The sequence below is a fragment of the Grus americana genome, chromosome 5, assembly GCF_028858705.1.
Source record: "Grus americana isolate bGruAme1 chromosome 5, bGruAme1.mat, whole genome shotgun sequence".
NCBI lineage: Eukaryota > Metazoa > Chordata > Aves > Gruiformes > Gruidae > Grus > Grus americana.
Window position 1 is genome coordinate 51,122,014 of NC_072856.1, and position 17,997 is coordinate 51,140,010.

The following is a 17,997-nucleotide window of genomic DNA, read 5'->3' on the forward strand; positions in this document are numbered from 1 at the left end:
AAGTATTTTTGAGGAGTGAGTTTTGCCTTAACTGTACTGCTAGCTAGAAACAGCAAGATATCCAAATATATGTAGATGTCACATCTATATTAGCTGAAACAGAAATATGGTTACTGCTTTAAAGAACCCTTAAGGTTAAACATATTCCATTACAGCCAGTAGTTTACATGGGCTAGTATGTGTTTCTGTGCCATACTGCCACCTCAGACACTTTTTTTCAAAACAGCATAGAATGGAGAAACAGGAAGTTTCCATGCTGACATCTTCATAGTCCAACTGAAGCTACTTCTGTAGCTATTTATTGAGTTAATGGCTCAGTGGGGAAGAAAAAACAAAGGAGACAGGATGATTTCATGTGATAGTAGCAAAGAAGTTAAGCACACCATAATTTAAAGTTTGTGGCTTTGAATTGCAGTTAATAACTGTTTAAAATTGTAGTATTTTTGTGCCTGCCTTTATAATCTTTAAATATATTTTAATCTTACAGCTTTCTGCATTGACTCCTCCCGAAGTCTAACTAGCCAGTACCTGATCAGAGATCACATGGTGTTTCATTATAACAAAATCCTTTCAGCCAAAGGTAAAAATGTGCATATATGAATGAACTTTCTACCCCCAGGTTTAGCTCATTCTCTCAGAAGAGGGTAATATCAAGAAGAAATGAATTGGATTGTAGGAACTGTAGTTTTCTTCCTGTTTCATGCTTAGACTGATGTCAGCAAGGAGATATGGCTGCTACTTAATGATACTTTTGTGTTATTGGAATGGGAAGTTTTATATGAAAACATTTTCCTTAAGTGCTACCAAAGATACTACTTTATTTTTAGGGTACTTTATTCTGTATTCTCTTCATTCTGCTTTTGGTGAAATAATGAATTATGAAGTGATTTGCTAAACTGAAAATCATGGAGATAGTCACAATAGCAAGCATTTAGGAATGAATGCAGAACATTTTCAGTTAAACTCAGATCACTGTGTCTTTTCTTTTTTGTTGTTTGTTTGTTTAAAAATGTTTATTATCTTTTGTTCATATTTCTATCAGTGGCACTAAGGAGTTTTAAGGACTTTGAAAATTGTCCTGTGTGTTCGCAAATGAGAAAATCATGTTACTAACCTGTATTATTGAGCACTAAACATGTATACAATTTTTTGCATGTATTTTGATGTTAGAAGGTACTTATATTTATCAAAAGACAAATAATATGAAATCTGGAACTTAAAAACCTATTAAACTTGTAAAAGTTTGTATATTTCCTAATTATGGTGAGATCCGGATTAAAATTTTTTCGGGTTTAGAAATATGTGTTTACTCCACTATGCACTGACAATACCCCCTTGTCAGTGCTTTAATTGAAAACAAACTGTATTACAGCCAAAGATTTTTTTTTTTTAAGGTCATATAAGGATTATGAAGTACTGTGTTTAAAAAGTTAATATCATGCACAGAGCTAAGAAAAGTCTGTAGATAGTTGTTAAAGTTGTTTGCAGTTCACAGCCTATTTTCATTCTTGATGGTATAAACTTGTCTTGGGGATGTCAGTCCTAGAGATATTAATGCTAGGGCTTCACAGGATGTCCTGAATATTTAAATTAAATGCATAAAAGTTCACAGGATATGAGTTATGAGAGAAGTATTTTTGAATGCCTCCCAAAACATTGTACACTCTTTTTCTAGGTATTTTCAGAAATAGGGGTTTGGAGGTGGTTCTGATGATTCTCTTCACCATCTCTCCTTTTCTTAATGTCTGCTTTAAAGAGAGGTACACTTTCAGGGCTTTAGATTCTGCCAGAGTCCATGCTCAAAAATATACTGTCATCTCTCTATCATGTAACATACTCACTATCCTCAGGTGTACAGTTAAATGCCATCAGCACAAAGTGTATAGAAAGCTTTTGTAAGGAATCTTCATTTAAATGATGATTCTTCCTTCAAGTATATATTTTACTTTAACATCTTTATGTAGAAAATTCTCTGACTATTAATATCAGTCTAATACTTTAAATACACAATAACTAACATATTTTAAAATATAGAAAAAATTGCTGTGTTCTAATTAAATTAGTCTTTGTTCTGTGTTGGTTTATTGCTACTTTTTTCTAGCGACTGAAATACTAAGTAAATATTGAATCACACATTTATTTTTTTCTTATTTCAGCAGCTGTAGACTGTTCAGTGCCCAAGAGTAGGTTGACCAGCATCAAATGTAAGTACCTGTGATACATTAATTCTGCAAAAGTTTCTGTAAAACTAACTTAGCACACGAGCCAGAGAAATAGAAGAGTAACAGTGGAATATAACCCTAAGTAAAGCATTCATGTATCTGCTTGTTTCTTCACCTTTCTGTATACTGCCCCAGCTATTTGTAAGAATCTGCAGTGAATGTAATGCTAGTGAGATGGACCTGGTCTGTTAGTGATTAGCTGTGCTTAGGCTCGCAATTAGTTTTGCTCAGGATTCTTTTCATCCACACAGTTAATGGAGCACATAAGGAGAATTTAATCATTTTCTCTCACCTTTCTTGTGATGTGACATGAGCTTGAACTTTCAAGAAGAGAGCTTACTAGGGCAATGTCTAGAGGAATTTTGGGAATGTGAGCACCCAGGGATCGGGACTGAAACCTCTTGTTCCATTTTGTAGAAAACAGAGCCAGTTACAAGCGCACAGCCCCACAGCCTGCCTTAAACTGCAGTTACTTCTCTGGGAGTTGTCTCATTTCTTAACACTGTTTAAATATACCAGTACTGTAGCCTTACTTCATAGTGTTAGCTGAAGAGCAATACTTTCAAATCATTGATTTATGGAATACTAAATAAAGTGTGTTAGTCAAAGGGGATAAATAGCAGTTGTTTGTTAAAATAACAAAGGTATATTCCAGTTATCTATCTGTCTTTTTCTCTAGTGTAATTGGAGAAAGTTCTTTTTTCTCCAATTCAGTATTTAGTTACAACTGCTGAGGTACTGGGAAAAATTAAAGTATTCTTTTAGGATTGAAAGATAAATCTTCTGAGGACAGAATACTTTGTGGTTAGTCTAAAATCCAGTCAAACCAGAGTGATACTGCCTTGTAAAATGATCAAAGTAACTGGAGCTGATGCAGGAAATCAGTCATCCTTTTGGCAGAAAGACTCACTTTCATTGGAATTTTTTTCAGTACTTCTGCATAATGGGTTGAGACTGAATTAAGCAACAAGCTGCACCAGGATCAAAGATGCTATATGTGGGCTTGTCTTCTCGTGCTTTCAAAAGGTGCAGCACAAGTAGTAACAGTATTGCAGGGATATCTAGAGTCTGCAGATTGCAGTGGGAATTTCAGATCACCTGTTCTGCAGAGTCATCTGAAAAAAGTCTTCCTTCTCATGCTCTAGCTCTGCCAAGATTTGCTTTGAAACAAGCATGAAAATACAGGTGTACAGCTTTTCTTTCTGCATCTGCTAGAATTTTTCTTAGGTTCTCTAATTAACAATTATTCTTCCATGCCTTTTCAGGTCTGAGGCTTTCTCAACATCAACAAATGCCCGTTTATTTTAGAGTCTGCTGTCTTTACAGATAAAATGCTTCTGAGCTGATAGCTTGTGTGTTTCACACCACAATGAGTTTCCCTGAATAATGAGTTCATTTTGGGAGACAGGGACAGTGCCTTAACCTTAACAGATAATTTTCATGACACTGACAGGTGTGCTCTGTAGTGAAGGAAATTTCCATTTCAGATAGCAAGGCTTTGTGCAATATGTTCCTCTTTCAGTTCATCTTACTCAGACCGGTGTCTGGCTATGTAACTCTGTCCTGGCCACAGACAGAACGTTAATCTCCTATACAGGGTGTAACGGAAACATTTCACCTTTGTTGCTGCTTTTGTTTTTACCCATCTGTTTGATAAAATTGGTACGCTAAATCCTTACTAAATTGCTCTTTCACCTAGTTTCAAACTGGGCTGGAAAAAGCTGCTGCTGTGTTTTACCTTATTAGAACATGCATACAACCAACACAGCCCTAGACAATGTTTCCTGTTCACAAAGGAAGAACACTTAAAGCTAGGGAAACAAAACTATAACCTTTGATTACAAAAAAAAATCCTCAATTTACCTACTGTTATTCTAGCCTAAGACTTGAGAGTGCTAATTGTTACTTAGTTGAAATTTTATTATATTCCAAAAATAGAGCTAGCTCATAAAGGGAAGCTGAGCATCATAGCTCAAGGATTGGGATCCTAGTCAGTAGTACAGGATTCATTTGGAAAAAATGTGGGAGTTACTTCTCTGTCTCCCAGAGCTGAGTATCCACTATGATTAGAGCTTTTTATCCTTAGATTTAGCTAAGTTCTAAAATATAGTTTGTTTGCTTGATGTTCTGCACCGAGAGGAATTGTGCAATTATCAAGTGACAAAGAATTTGCCATTTTTAAAAATCTGTTTAACAAAGCAAGAAATAATGTTATATTTTTTCCCTGAAAGTGATTTCTCAAGACAGTATTATGCCTCTGCCCCAGTTTTCAGGTTTTTTGTGAGATGCTTCATGTTCTCTAATAAAAATGAGAGGGCTGAGTGAAGGATAGAAAGCAAAGTAATAAAGCAAACTTATCTTTTTATTAGAGTATTCCTCAACATAGTGGTTTTACTTTGCAATGCTGAAAAATGTTCCCATTTGCATCTTAAATTGTCTGCATAAAATGCTACAAACAATTGTTTTTCTTGCAGTAGGAGATTCCTCTTTTTTTATGCAAGAGTGAGAGAAATGTCTCAACATCTGATTTCACTGGAGTTCAGCACTTGCCCCAGACACAAGGCTAAAAGTTATATAGCTTGCTTACTGGTTCTGTTCACCATTTCAGAAGAGGGTCTTTCTACCCAAGAGAGATGAGAGACACTGGTTCATAGATTTCCTGTCTAGTGATTTCTCTTCAAGAGCTCAGTCTGTATGCATTGTCATTTGCGGTAGTGTTTTGGAAGCTTAACTTCAGTCATGTACCTACTTTCATGGAAACACAGAAATTTTGCTTGTAAGGGACTTTCAGAGGTCATTTAGTGCTCCTTGAACTTCCTGCTCAAGATAGGACTTCTGCCAAGACTAGATCAGTGAGCCAAGTCTTGGAAACCTCCAGGGATGGAGATTCTGCCACCTGAGTAACCTGTTCCAGTGTCACAATATCTGCATAGCTGAAAGATTTTTTTCTAGACGTCCAATTCAAACACTGTCAGGATTAGAACTGAATTTACCTGAAAGCATTTATCCTGGTAATTCCAGTTTTAAAAGGCAAATTTTGGATGGTGGAATATAAGAGTTTTAGATGCCATAGTTGAAATTGTCATTTCATGACGGTCAACAGCAGAAGTGTCTCAACTGCAATAGGTTCAGGATTTTCATGTATGCATTTGTACCAGATACTTAAGATAATCCTTTTTAAATAAAAATTTTTGAGGATTAATATCAATACTCAATGAGTGCATGTAACTGATATTTTTTTCTGACCTGCTTTCTTCATATGTTTTGTCACTTGACATATATTGCACTATTCTTATAAACTCTAGATGTTTCAAATGAAATTGAAAATAATTTCAATTTATTTCCTACCTGAAATTAGAGTGGTTGGGTTTTTTTCCTATTGTTCTATGCACTGTTCATCAAGAACTACATATTTCTGTACTGTAATAGTAGCGCAACCAAGTGTTACACATTCAAGTGTTAAGCTCAGTGCAAGATATCATTCGTAGTGTCTCTGGCAATGCACTGGAGAATAATTTTTCTTCCTCTGTCTTTTATGAAGCAGCTTATGTGGAGATGACAGCCAATAGCTTAGGCAATAAAAGTATTGAAAATGTGCTGAGGAAGAAGGTAAGGGAAAATGATTTTTAGAATATTTTCAGACCAATTTCTTTTTCCTTGCTGGAGGTGGGAGACACAATTTGTGCAGGCACAGTTGCAACATCAATATAACTGAGTATCGGGGGAATCTCTATAGTTGAGGCGTTTACAGCTTTATTCTTCCAGTAGTTCTGTGCCTGTCATTACCTCAACTGAAGCATATCATTATGTTTTTCTTTTTGTATTCCTTGTCTTATTGCATCCCAAATAAGGTTTCCATTCGGCCTCTATTTCAAAAGAGATTTGGGAAGAGGGGTAAATTTTCAGTTTGAAATGCTAAGATTTATTAATAGCATAGAGTTACAAAACAGAATTCCTGCAGATAGAGTTAATAAACATCCCCTGAAAATGTGCTTCATGCACCGCTAAAATAGCAGGTGAGTATTTCCCTTTGGGGTTGTTGCCATGAATCAGTCATTAGTGTTTAAGAATTAAACATGATACTGTAGTTGGCACTCTCCCTGGCCAACTGAATGTGTTCTGTCCTTAAAGTGGATTTAGTTTCCACTGTTCTTTTCCTGGTATCTTAGCTGGCAGCAAAGTAGGCAAGCTGCCATGCCACTGGGCAAACAGGGAGCATGTTCTTGTGTATTAGATCAGCCTTATTGACTTAAAATAGTTGTTAAAATGTGAAACTTCTTGAAATGTGAAACTTCTATGTTCAGAATTAGTCCAAGCATGTTGATTGATACCAGTGGCCATTAGAAGTCTGTGATTGTGGAATTTGTGCCAGAAAACTTGACAAAAGCTGTGCCAAGTAAGACAGCTGCTGCTACACATGCCTGGTTTCTAACAGTACTAACTTTTCAACCCATATGTTTAGAGGTTTTTCCACAGGGCATATTGATAGTACAGCCTAAACCCGGTGATTAGTGTGCTTGGGAACGCAGGTGTCTCTGGTACCAAGGGGGAGGGGAAGAAGAAGAAGAAAAAGAAAAAAAAAAAGTATTCTGAGAAGTTAGCCACCAGAAATCTATTTTAGCCTGATGGAACTTGAATACTTGGGAGGGTGGGTGAGGTTGAGAGATGGGGAGAGACAACAATTCACACTGATCAGTAATGTTGTTTTTCTACTTTTTTGGGGGTTAGGTTCAAGTAGAAATATCAAGAAATGTATATTCCCATATAATTTTGTATTTAAATTTTAATTTTTCGTGTGATCATATATTTTACATTATATCTGTCTACGCTTTATGCTATGAAAAGCAGAGATCTATGAAGAGCTGTCTTACATATTTTGTTGTTGCTGCTGTTTTACAGGAAGCTTTCACAAAATCTCTCCATCTTTGATTCTCAACTTTTCTGTTGAGTCTTGTCCTTACATATGCATTTCTGAAAATGAAAGTTACAAGCAACTAATATAAGTTCTTTAAAGTCAAACACTCAGCTAATTTTAATGTGTATGTTTTCAGAGTTCAAGTATGTCTTTGGAAAATGTTCTAGTATATTTATCAAGTCTGAATTTTCGGATAGCAGGAAAACCCATTGTGTAAAAAATCCTTATGAGCCTGTACTTTTAACTGTAGTAATTTTACTTTCTTTTTGCAGAAGTTATTTACTTTAAGGTTTCTTCTACAGAAAGGCTTTATTTCTTTTCTATGAGAGGTAATTCATTTTAGATATGTATTCAATACATCAAAATACATTTTTCAGAGAGTTTGAGGTTGTGAAAAGACATTAAATCATCTAGTCTGACATCATGAGTTAAGCAGACCAAAAATTTCATCCAGTTGTGCTAAAATGGAACTCAGCAACCATACTGAATATGGTAAATAAAGCACATAAACAAGAATGGCCTGCAGTCGTAACCTGTAAATGTCAAGAAATAGTGAAAACATAATGTCCTTTTGTAGTTGTTTCAGTAGTTAACGATTATTATTTTTGAAAATGTGTCCCTGATTTTTAATTGAATTTACCCAGCTTTACCATCTGTCCACGGGGGATGTTGTTGGGTTTATACCATTTTCCACTATTACTGAGGATCCCAAAATAGCTATAGCATACCAGAGAACAGGAATAAAATTATGCTTTCAACTTATTCTCAGCGTTCTAGTACAATATGTCTAAATTGTCCTTGAGGGCTGCCCCAGTGGTACCCTGAGACAAAATCCACTGTCCAAGCCCACCTAGAAGCCAGATGGACCCCTCTCTAGGGTACACGAATGCAGGTTTACCTGAGCAGGCTCAGAAGTTTTCTTCAGCACTGGTGCAGCATTTCACCATTTCCGTGTAGTAGGCTGTGCACAGGCAGCTGTGTTCTTCGTATGGCTGACAGAAGTATCTACGAGATATCTGTCGGATGAGGAACCCATACAAGGATCCTGTGCTTCTAGCCTCTGCTGAAATTCCTCTGAAAGATTCATGTCCCGCTGTTAGGCTTTATTTCCAAGCTTTAGCAATGGCCAAATTTTGCCATTAGTAGCTTTGCCAAGCAGTATCACATTTCTGACGTACATACCCTGATACAAACATTACTTTCTATTCGATATAAGCAAGGCTGCAATATTAAGCCTTTAATAAATCCTTTGTCACTTTTTTATGGTGATTCCTCCCTTATTTGATGAAACAGTGCTACTCATAATAGATGTGAAGGACTACAGAATCATCTCTAAATTATGAAAATTAAAATTGCTGTGTTAAGAAATTTAGATTTATACTGATGAGAAACCCAAACTTCACACCTAATGGCAAAATTCAGTTTGCATTTGATGAAATCTTACCCCAGGTGCTTAAATCATGGTGTATTGGGGATTCGTGTAGAGCTAGGAAACTGATAGTAAAAATTCTTACAGAAGGAAGAGCTTGCTTGCAGAAGTAATATCACCAGTTGATATGCTAAACACTTTAATTATGGTCACTGCAGGCACTTCAAGCTCAGCAGAAATAAGGTTGATGTTTGCATTGTTTGTTTAAGAGAATTCATAAGGGAAATAATAACCAGAAGTGTGTTACTGCAACAATAGCTGATATAAAAACATAATGGAGAAACACTCATTGTCGGACAATTCTTTTGAGATACATTGTTCTGCAAGCAGAACTCAATTTAAATCTAAGTTAATATTTCATTGTCTGCCATGAATTATTTACATCAAAATTTAAATAACTTGAAGGTTAACTGCCAATTGTACTGGGATGTGACACATGATAAATTTAGAGTTTGGAAATTCAGAGCAAAGGACAACCACTGGCATTCCAAACCGTACTATCCTTATAAGCACAGAGCTTTCAAGCTGCTTAGGAGTGTGGTATGTATGATTTGTTTTAAAAGTCTAAGCATGTGTCTAGAAATACTGCTGCAGCCTAGACTTAAGGAAAAAAGAATGGAGCCTATAGAGGGAGTATTCTAACAGGGAAATGTAACGATGTCATCTCTGCTTTGGAAGTGTAGTGTGGTCTTCGCTAAAAGGGTGTTTGTCTAGGCAAAAATGTCACTTCTATGACAGATTGATCAGTGTTTTATAGGTAGCTCTTTATGGAGAACGCTACAGTTTAACTTTTAAAATCCATGGTCTTTCTTGTGCTTCCTCTCATTGACAACAGAATTAAGAGAACAGGTTCATGAGGTGAGTGCAAGAAGTTATGGAATTTAGTTTCACAGACTCTGAATTTATCTGATATACAAAAATCAGTATTTTGTTTATATTCTAATACATCTTCTTTTTACTATACTATAAATCTTTGTGGTGGTTTTGAGTGCAGCAGTTAATGAGATATAATTAATCTGAAAGTCTCTATTAAGGCTTTAAAAGGGACTCCTTATTTGGATCTATAGAAACTATTTTTTATTCCTAAACATTTAGTTTTCCCTTTTTAAAGAGATTAAAAAAAAAACAGCCAGTGGTTTTCTTTTTTCTTTTATTTGTCACAAGATACTTATCGTCTCAAACTCTTCCCGTATTTAATGCTACAAGTGTGATGTTTCTGGAGCCAATGTACAGTAAAAGCTACTTGCAGTGAATTTATTAAGTATCTGTTAACAAATGTAGTTGATGTTTACTTCCCACTGGTCTGTGACAGTATGCCAAGGGCACTCTTGTCAAATTTAGTTTATTAGCCTCATTGAAAATTAAAGAAGCTATATTTGTGATTGATTTGAAGCAGAAGATATCTTCAACAGTGAGCAGCCTTTCCAATTAACAGATAAATCTCCCTTTTAAAACTGCATGGTTCTTCCTGAATGCTGGTCTTGTTCTTTCTGCGTTTAATATATTCACAGCTGCAGGACAAGTGGTTATTTATGGCAGCCTTAAGTATCTTCAGCTCCGATCAGTTGTAATATTGTAATTGGTGCCTCAAAGGTTCAAGCCATTTGTATGATACCATTTTCTGTCTGGCTAAAGTCAAATGGAAAGACTGGATTCTCCAGTCCCTGGTTGAGGAAAGGGCATGTGAAGTAATGGGAGGCAGACAGCATGCGTGTTTTTCTCTCTGTACCCCTGCCCTTGCCTGTGTTACTCGCTGACTGCCTCAGAGCTATCCTAGCTTACATCTAGCTACATGAACTCTCTTCAAGAAGAATTTCTTTATCTCTTGCTTTGCTGGTTTCACAGTTCCTAGCTTTTACAGCCGATCTAGCCTGAAAATTCCCTAATTTGGCAACTGCTGGGATTTTGTGCTGTTTTGTTTTGCATATGTCTGCTCTGTCTTTTAGTATGCGTGAGTGACTTTATAGCTTTTGGAACGCACTTAATGGATTAGCTGAGCTAAGCTCACTATATGACTGGTGCGAGGCAAAGACTTTACGTTTCCCATGCAGCTGACAGTAGTCCCAATGGGTCATGCTGACATCCAAAGATAGCCTTAGCTGGCATACTTACTGTTCTTTCTTTCTTTACTCATGGGCATAAGCCGTGCTTTGGCTGAGAAGAGTCGTAGCACACAGTCCTGGAGGAGGTTTGTAGTAGTTGGCTTCTATAGCTTTGAATGCCAGTAGTAAAGGCAGAGTCTGTCCATGTGTGTTAAATCTCAGACTTAATCCTGTAAAGAGCAGAGTAAGGACAACACGAGAACTCAGTTTTGCAGTAATATTCACACTGCTTTGCACTTTGCCCAGAAACTCCTGTTAAGCCATCATATCCAGGCAGAACATGCAGTAAAGTGTCTTGTCTTAGACAAACCCACTTTCCACGTAAGCACTTCAGTGTAAGGAAATCTCAGTTTGAGGCATCTACTCGCACTTACAAAATGAGACACTTGTACTTCTGTATGATTTGCATTTTTGCTTTGTAGAGCTCTCATTCATTCAATATTTCCCTAGATATTTATTCAACACTCACTTCAGCCATCACCATTTTACCTGAGGGCAAGACTTGAGATTTTACAGCTTCCATGTGCACACACAGACACACTCTGTTGGCCTAGCATGAGTAATTATTTATCTATCATCTCAAACTTATAAAAGTTCTGACCTGTAGCTAATTTTTCAGTGCTCATCTTTAATTTTTTTGACAAACACAATTAGAAATAACAATTTAGAATAGCCACATAATAATAATTCAGTGTAGGAAGAAGAATATTGAGTTTTAATTATTTAATGGAACCATATATTTTTCCTTCTGTTAGAAGGCATATTTTTAATTCAGAACTGTAGAATTTAGCATACCTTAACTTCAGCTAATGTCTTTCCAGTAATAAAAGCAACTTCATATTGTAAGTATTCTAATGGAATATGCTGAATAAATCAGCAGCGATAAAATAAATTACTTTTGTATTTTACATATCAATTGTAAGAATTGAGAGAAAGAGGGATTTCCCTGAGGAATGAGAGCAAGGATTTTGCATGTGAAAGAATAATTTCTAGTTTAAAAGAGGACTAAAATGTTTAATAAAATGAATACATATACTTACTAATTTCTAGAGATTAATGTGTCTGTAGGGTTAATGTACACAGATGGGTATGTTTTAAAGGTTGATTAAATGTCCTCAGATTGCTGTAGTTCTCAGCTGTCTAGAAGAGTGTACCACACCAATCCATGAAGTTATTGACATTTCCATGCATTAAGTATAACAATGTCTGTGAAGACTGGCGTCTACCGGAGTACGATATAAATACATTATGAAACCAAAGAAGAAATCTGCAAAGGCCTTGCTGTCTGTGTGTCTGTTTCAAACAAACCATTCGTACACTTAGGTCTGTGTTAAGTGAATGAGAAATTTAGTCAAGAATTAAAACAGGTTTCATTGTCTATATAGACCTCAAAAATATGCTTGCTTATATAAACTCTCTTCATTCCTATTTGGAAATGAAATTATTAATGTTTTTCATCAGCCTCATCTGGATTTTTCAACTTTGTGAACTTCATCTGTGGCACTTGGGTGCTCACCATATACAAAAACTTTGGGCTGTATTATGCAAGATATCAGATGTAGGTGACTGATAGCAAACTCAAACACAGAAAATGTACCCATCTTTTGGGCTCTTCTCTTTATCCGATGGCAGAGATACTTCACTCATCTTCTGTGCTACAGGGACACTGTGAACAAGATCTTGGACTGTAGACCAGTGTAGACTGATAACATTTCTCCCTCTTGCTGCAGCAGCGGCCCTTTCACAGTGTTTGTCTTCATTGTTTGTGTTCTTGGTATGAAGATGCTGTTTTGCTGTGGATTTCTGTACTTGGGAGACTATTTTTCCATGGTTCAAGCATGGGGTTTTTTTTTTACGTGTCAAATTTACTGACAGTAAACATGCTGGGTTTTGCTGAAATACTGAGTAGTCAAAGGAGTTCCATCCATAAAAGTCTGAGAGCAAACTTGTAAGTCTTTAAGCAGAGTGCTCCGTTAGCAATACTGATCTTGGAATTCCTGCGTAGTGTTGCATTAGTTGTGAGAGATGAGAATACAGCTTTAGCTACCAGCATATTATAATATTTTCTTCTAAGAATAGAAGTAATTTTTCATAATTGCTGTCTGACTTTGCTCAGCGATTGGAAACCCCTGTGGCATTTTTTAATCAGTTAGGACAAAAAAAGAATAAGATTTCCGTTTGGATCTGACACACTTTGTCTCTTTTCTAAGTTGCTGACCAGCAAAGAAGAGAGAAACTGAAAAAGAAGATAGCCAGGTGTGAAGAGGAAATGAGTGTGGGTAAAACTGCCTCCCGATCCAGCTCAAGAGAGAGTGGAAGGCTGCTGCCATCCTCTTTTGGAAAGGTAGATATTTTAATTTCGTTTAGTAGATATCATAGTCTACTTGCCTCCCAGAATAACAGCTGATCGCTGCTGTGCAGCAGCTCTAGAGGGAGGCCTGGCATATTTGAAGCAGCAGAAAATAGACAAGGGTCTTCCTGGCATGTGCCCAACACCAAATGCACATCTCAGCCTTCCGACAAAGATGGCAGGTATCTGGAAGAAGAGTGCTTGTGGTAAATACAAACTCTAGTTACCCATGAATTCTCTCGCTTTCATCTCAGCTGAAATTCCCATGTCCTCTCTGTCATTCCAGAGCTTCCTACCATTTCCTGAGGCAGAACTCTAGTTACCACTAGCCTTCCTAGCAGAAGAATCAAGAATCTTCTTTTTTTTTTTCTGTATCATGGAAGTCCTACCTTAGAAATACATTTCATATCTAAGAGTATACTACATGCTCAAATTGCAGTTATTAAAAGTGAAAATAGTACTTAAGCCATCAAAATAAGTGCTTTTTTGTCTATATACATAGGTTCACTTATTTTGGCTGGCATTTCATCTAGATATGTGGTATATATTTCCAAATAATAAATAAATAGCCTAATAAATTACCTTCTCTTGTTCAACACTGTAAAGAACCAATTGCAACTTAGAATAATGTTTTAACTCTGTTAATTTCTACAGCAAATGCTTCATATGTTGTTTAAATATCTGTAGAGCTGGAGAACATTTCCAAGTAGTACAGAAAACTCACCATTGCTTTCATTCTGTGTGACTGGGTTTTGCAGCAGGCAGTCTTGAGTGTGACCTTATTGCAGTGCAGAGAAATAATGCTTTAAAATTTAGTACATGGCTCTTAGTTATGGATGAAAGCACAGGCATGCACAAGAAGAGGGAGGAAATGTCATATTTAAAATCCAAATTTTATTTTTTATTAATACCATTTTTGTCCTTCCAAAACTTTGCAAACTGAGGGCAGGAGAAGTTCCTTAAATTATTTCATTGCAATACCAAATAAAGTGTGCTTAAAATCTATCTCTAATTACTGCATAAATTACTGCAAGGCATTTGACACTTCCCACACGACATCCTTGTCTCTAAATTGGAGAGACATGGATTCGATGGATGGACCACTCAGTGGATAAGGAATTGGCTGGATGGTCGCACTCAAAGGGTTGTGGTCAACAGCTCAATGTCCAAGTAGAGAACAGTGACGAGTGGTGTTCCTCAGGGGTCGGTACTGGGACCGGCACTGTTCAACATCTTTGTCAGCGACATGGACAGCGGGATCGAGTGCACCCTCAGCAAGTTTGCTGACGACACCAAGCTGTGTGGTGTGGTCGACACGCTGGAGGGAAGGGATGCCATCCAGAGGGACCTTGACAGGCTGGAGAGGTGGGCCCGTGCGAACTCCATGAAGTTCAACAAGGCCAAGTGCAAGGTCCTGCACGTGGTTTGGCGCAATCCCAAGCACAACTATAGGCTGGGCAAGGAATGGATTGAAAGCAGCCCCGAGGAGAAGGGCTTGGGGGTATTGATTGATGAGAAGCTCAACATGAGCTGGCAGTGTGCGCTTGCAGCCCAGAAAGCCAACCGTGTCCTGGGCTGCATCAAAAGAGGCGTGACCAGCAGGTCGAGGGAGGTGATCCTGCCCCTCTACTCCGCTCTTGTGAGACCCCACCTGGAGTACTGCGTCCGGGTCTGGGGGCCCCAGTACAGGAGAGACATGGAGCTGTTGGAGCGAGTCCAGAGGAGGGCCACGAAGCTGATCAGAGGGCTGGAGCACCTCTCCTATGAGGACAGGCTGAGAGAGTTGGGGTTGTTCAGCCTGGAGAAAAGGCGGCTCCAGGGAGATCTAATTGCGGCTTACCAGTACCTGAAGGGGCCTACAAGAAAGATGGAGAGGCACTGTTTACAAGGGCATGGAGTGACAGGACAAGGGGTAATGGCTTTAAGCTGAAGGAGGGTTGATTTAGATTACATGTTAGAAAGAAACTCTTTACTGTGAGGGTGGTGAGGCACTGGAACAGGTTGCCCAGAGAAGCTGTGGATGCCCCCTCCCTGGAAGTGTTTAAGACCAGGCTGGATGAGGCTTTGGGCAATGTGGTCTAGTGGAGGGTGTCCCTGCCCATGGCAGGGGGGGTTGGAACTAGATGATCTTTGAGGTCCCTTCCAACCCAAACCATTCTGTGATTCTATGATAAATTCTCAGTTTTAAAATGAAAGGATGCACTTGTGGTAGCATTATAATAGACTCCCTTTTTTCCTTTGTTCTAATCTTTTTCAAGACAAGGTCTTTCTAAAATAATATCTGTCCCAATTCTTCTAATTACTTACAAGTACCTTCCCACCATTTGTCCTAAAAGCGTAGTCTTCATGTCAGCAGAAACTGCAGCTTTCCTTATGTTTGCTAGCCTCAGGGTGTAATTCAACAAACTGTCTGAGTCTGAATTTCAAGTTATCAACTGAAAAGTCTATTTTAGAAAGTGATGTTGGGAGACTTGCTAAATTAATATTTAATCACACATAAAACATAATTTTTTGATATAATACTTTTTTTGCCTCTAGTTTCTGGGGTTTTTTTAACTTTACAAATGCAAAGAGTAATCTTCATTAAAATACTATTTGGCACTTCGTTAATCAAATCATTGATTGCTGGACTTAAAAAATATGTTTCACTGTATTGTATATATCAAGAACACCAGTGAGTCAGTAAGAAGTGAAAATCTATAAGCAAGCCTTCTGGTAGAAGGGTAGGCAGTGGAAATAATGGGCTGTCATATTTTTATGCTAAAAATGAAGCCCTATTTAAACTTTACTTCATTTGCCAAAATATGCATTGATTTCCTATGCTTGTTTATACACCAAGGAAGGATTCTTCTACATCAATGATTAGATGTCTTCTAATGCGTTGTGAGGATGAGTTAGCCATTCTAATTGTATTTTTATAGCCATCAGGATAGGTGACAGTTGGAAAACAAATTCTAAGGAAGCCTGTTAAAGTATATGATAATGTAGAAGATTTTTGCCACACAGTAATCATATTATTGCTGTCACTGTTGCCACTAGGAAAAAGCTGATTATATATCCTCTATTTGTGGAACTGCTCCAAAAATTGTTTTGTTGAATTAGGATATTCCTGAGTTGGGATGAGATTCAGCACAAATCTGAAGCAGTCAACCTTGGAAGTACTCCAGGTTTCCAAGGAGGTAATGGTAAGAATAGAATGTGGTCCAGTGCTTAATAAGCATCTTACAACATTACAGGAGGAATGTAAGAAAGAGAGACATGTAGAATTCTCCTGGCTTTGCCACTGTTACGCTTAAATGTAAGAATATAAAAATTAAAGAAATTACTTTCATAATGCATAATTTCTTGCCAAATAAAATGTGGCTTTTGTAAAATGTATATCAATTTAAGAGTTACATACATACATATATATGTATATAAAAATATAATAACCCTTGTGACTGACAAGGTCAATGTCTGACTAAATTACAGGCTAAATACATGCTAACCGGCTTTGATGTATGCACCTGACTTTCTATTTTCAAAAGGCTTCATTCATTAGCATTCCCTTTTTATGTATTCTGGTAAGTCTGGTGCCTTTATTTCATCATTTTCATTTTTAACGTAGCTGCATTTATTATTCTTGTTTAATGCTGCAGTAGAGCCCAGAAACTGTTTTTAGTTGAGACTGTGCTTTGTGCATGGTATTATATACTACACGTTATACATTTCTTAAAACCTCTGTGGTTTAGTCAGTGTATTTTATTATACGCTGACCCAACTACGAAATTGAATAGCTATAATGTGTCTTGAACCTGACTGGGCTGCTCTTTGTTTTGCACATGGGTTGAAATGCACAAGAGCAGTGAATTCTTTATCCGTTATATCTAGTTATAAATGTAAAGTTACTGTAATGTGAGAATCTGCTATGATGTGTAATGAACTGAGAAAATTATTTCTGTTGTGGTTACCTAGATTTCATTACTGACTTTTTGAAATAATCAGTGATTTTAATCAAAGAAAGTATTTTGATCACAGAAATAAAAATATTCCATCTCGAGCTGTGGGTTAAGATGTGATAGACTTTTACAGTGCATCACGCATTTCCCTACTTTGGGCAGAAGACCTAAGTGAGAAGCTAAAGAGCAGGCTCATTTTCAAATGGTGCAATGGAGCAATCTTTGGATGGGATCGCTAGCAACTGAATTACTTCAGTGGTTTATCTCTCATAGTCAAGCAGAGGGGCAAGGAAAGCATGAGATGTCCTGGGGACAACTGTACTTCTCTTCTGCTCCTCTCTTTCCATGTAGCATAATAATGATGGTTAACACCATGTGTGAAAGTTAATTAAAATAGGATGATAAACTAAGAATATGGATGCTGAAAGGGCTGCTAACTTTGTACTTGTGTGTCTTTGAGAATATGTAATTTTTAAGCAAGTATTTAGAGACTTATTTAGACTGAAAAGCTTGAGGATAGATAAGCAGCACATTTACGGGTATCCACTCATTTATCTGTCAGCAAATTACTTAGTATATACTCCTCCTTTAATGAATTACTCTACGATTTCTCAAAACAGAAAAGGCTGTTTGATACAGTCTAGAAAATACCGTGATGTCTACACATAGAATGCCACTACTATGTAGTCTGTCCAACTGCTGCCAGGGATGGAAAGCTATATCCTAGTGAAATCCCTAAATTTTTAATTTTTATTTTTCTGTACAAAGCTGATTTGGGTTTTTAAACATTCATCTGCATGATTCAGTGGGTCAAACTGCATGAAGCTCAGTATGACTTCCCTCTGAAGCAAAAAAACCTGAATTGAGCTGGCCATGAGAAAAATCTCTGATATGAGCAGGACTTGGTATTTCATATTCCATGTTCAGATAATCCTATTAATAGGCATTTCTGGCTGCTAACAAAATTTTTAAAATAAATTAATCCATGCCAAAAGTCAGTTGGAGGAAGGCTTTTAACCATTTGAAGTATGGTTGCCATTG

General features: G+C 37.2%; 1 protein-coding gene across 1 annotated transcript in view; it reads left to right on the top strand.

Moving 5' to 3' along the window:
- The window catches only part of SPATA7 (spermatogenesis associated 7), a 44,181-nt gene that overhangs the window by 12,282 nt on the left and 13,902 nt on the right, over nt 1–17,997 (top strand). Inside the window, exons 3-5 of the mRNA XM_054828465.1 lie at nt 488–580; nt 2,157–2,204; nt 12,879–13,012. Of these exons, the coding sequence (XP_054684440.1) occupies nt 488–580; nt 2,157–2,204; nt 12,879–13,012 (275 nt within the window). The remainder of the gene's footprint in view (nt 1–487; nt 581–2,156; nt 2,205–12,878; nt 13,013–17,997) is intronic.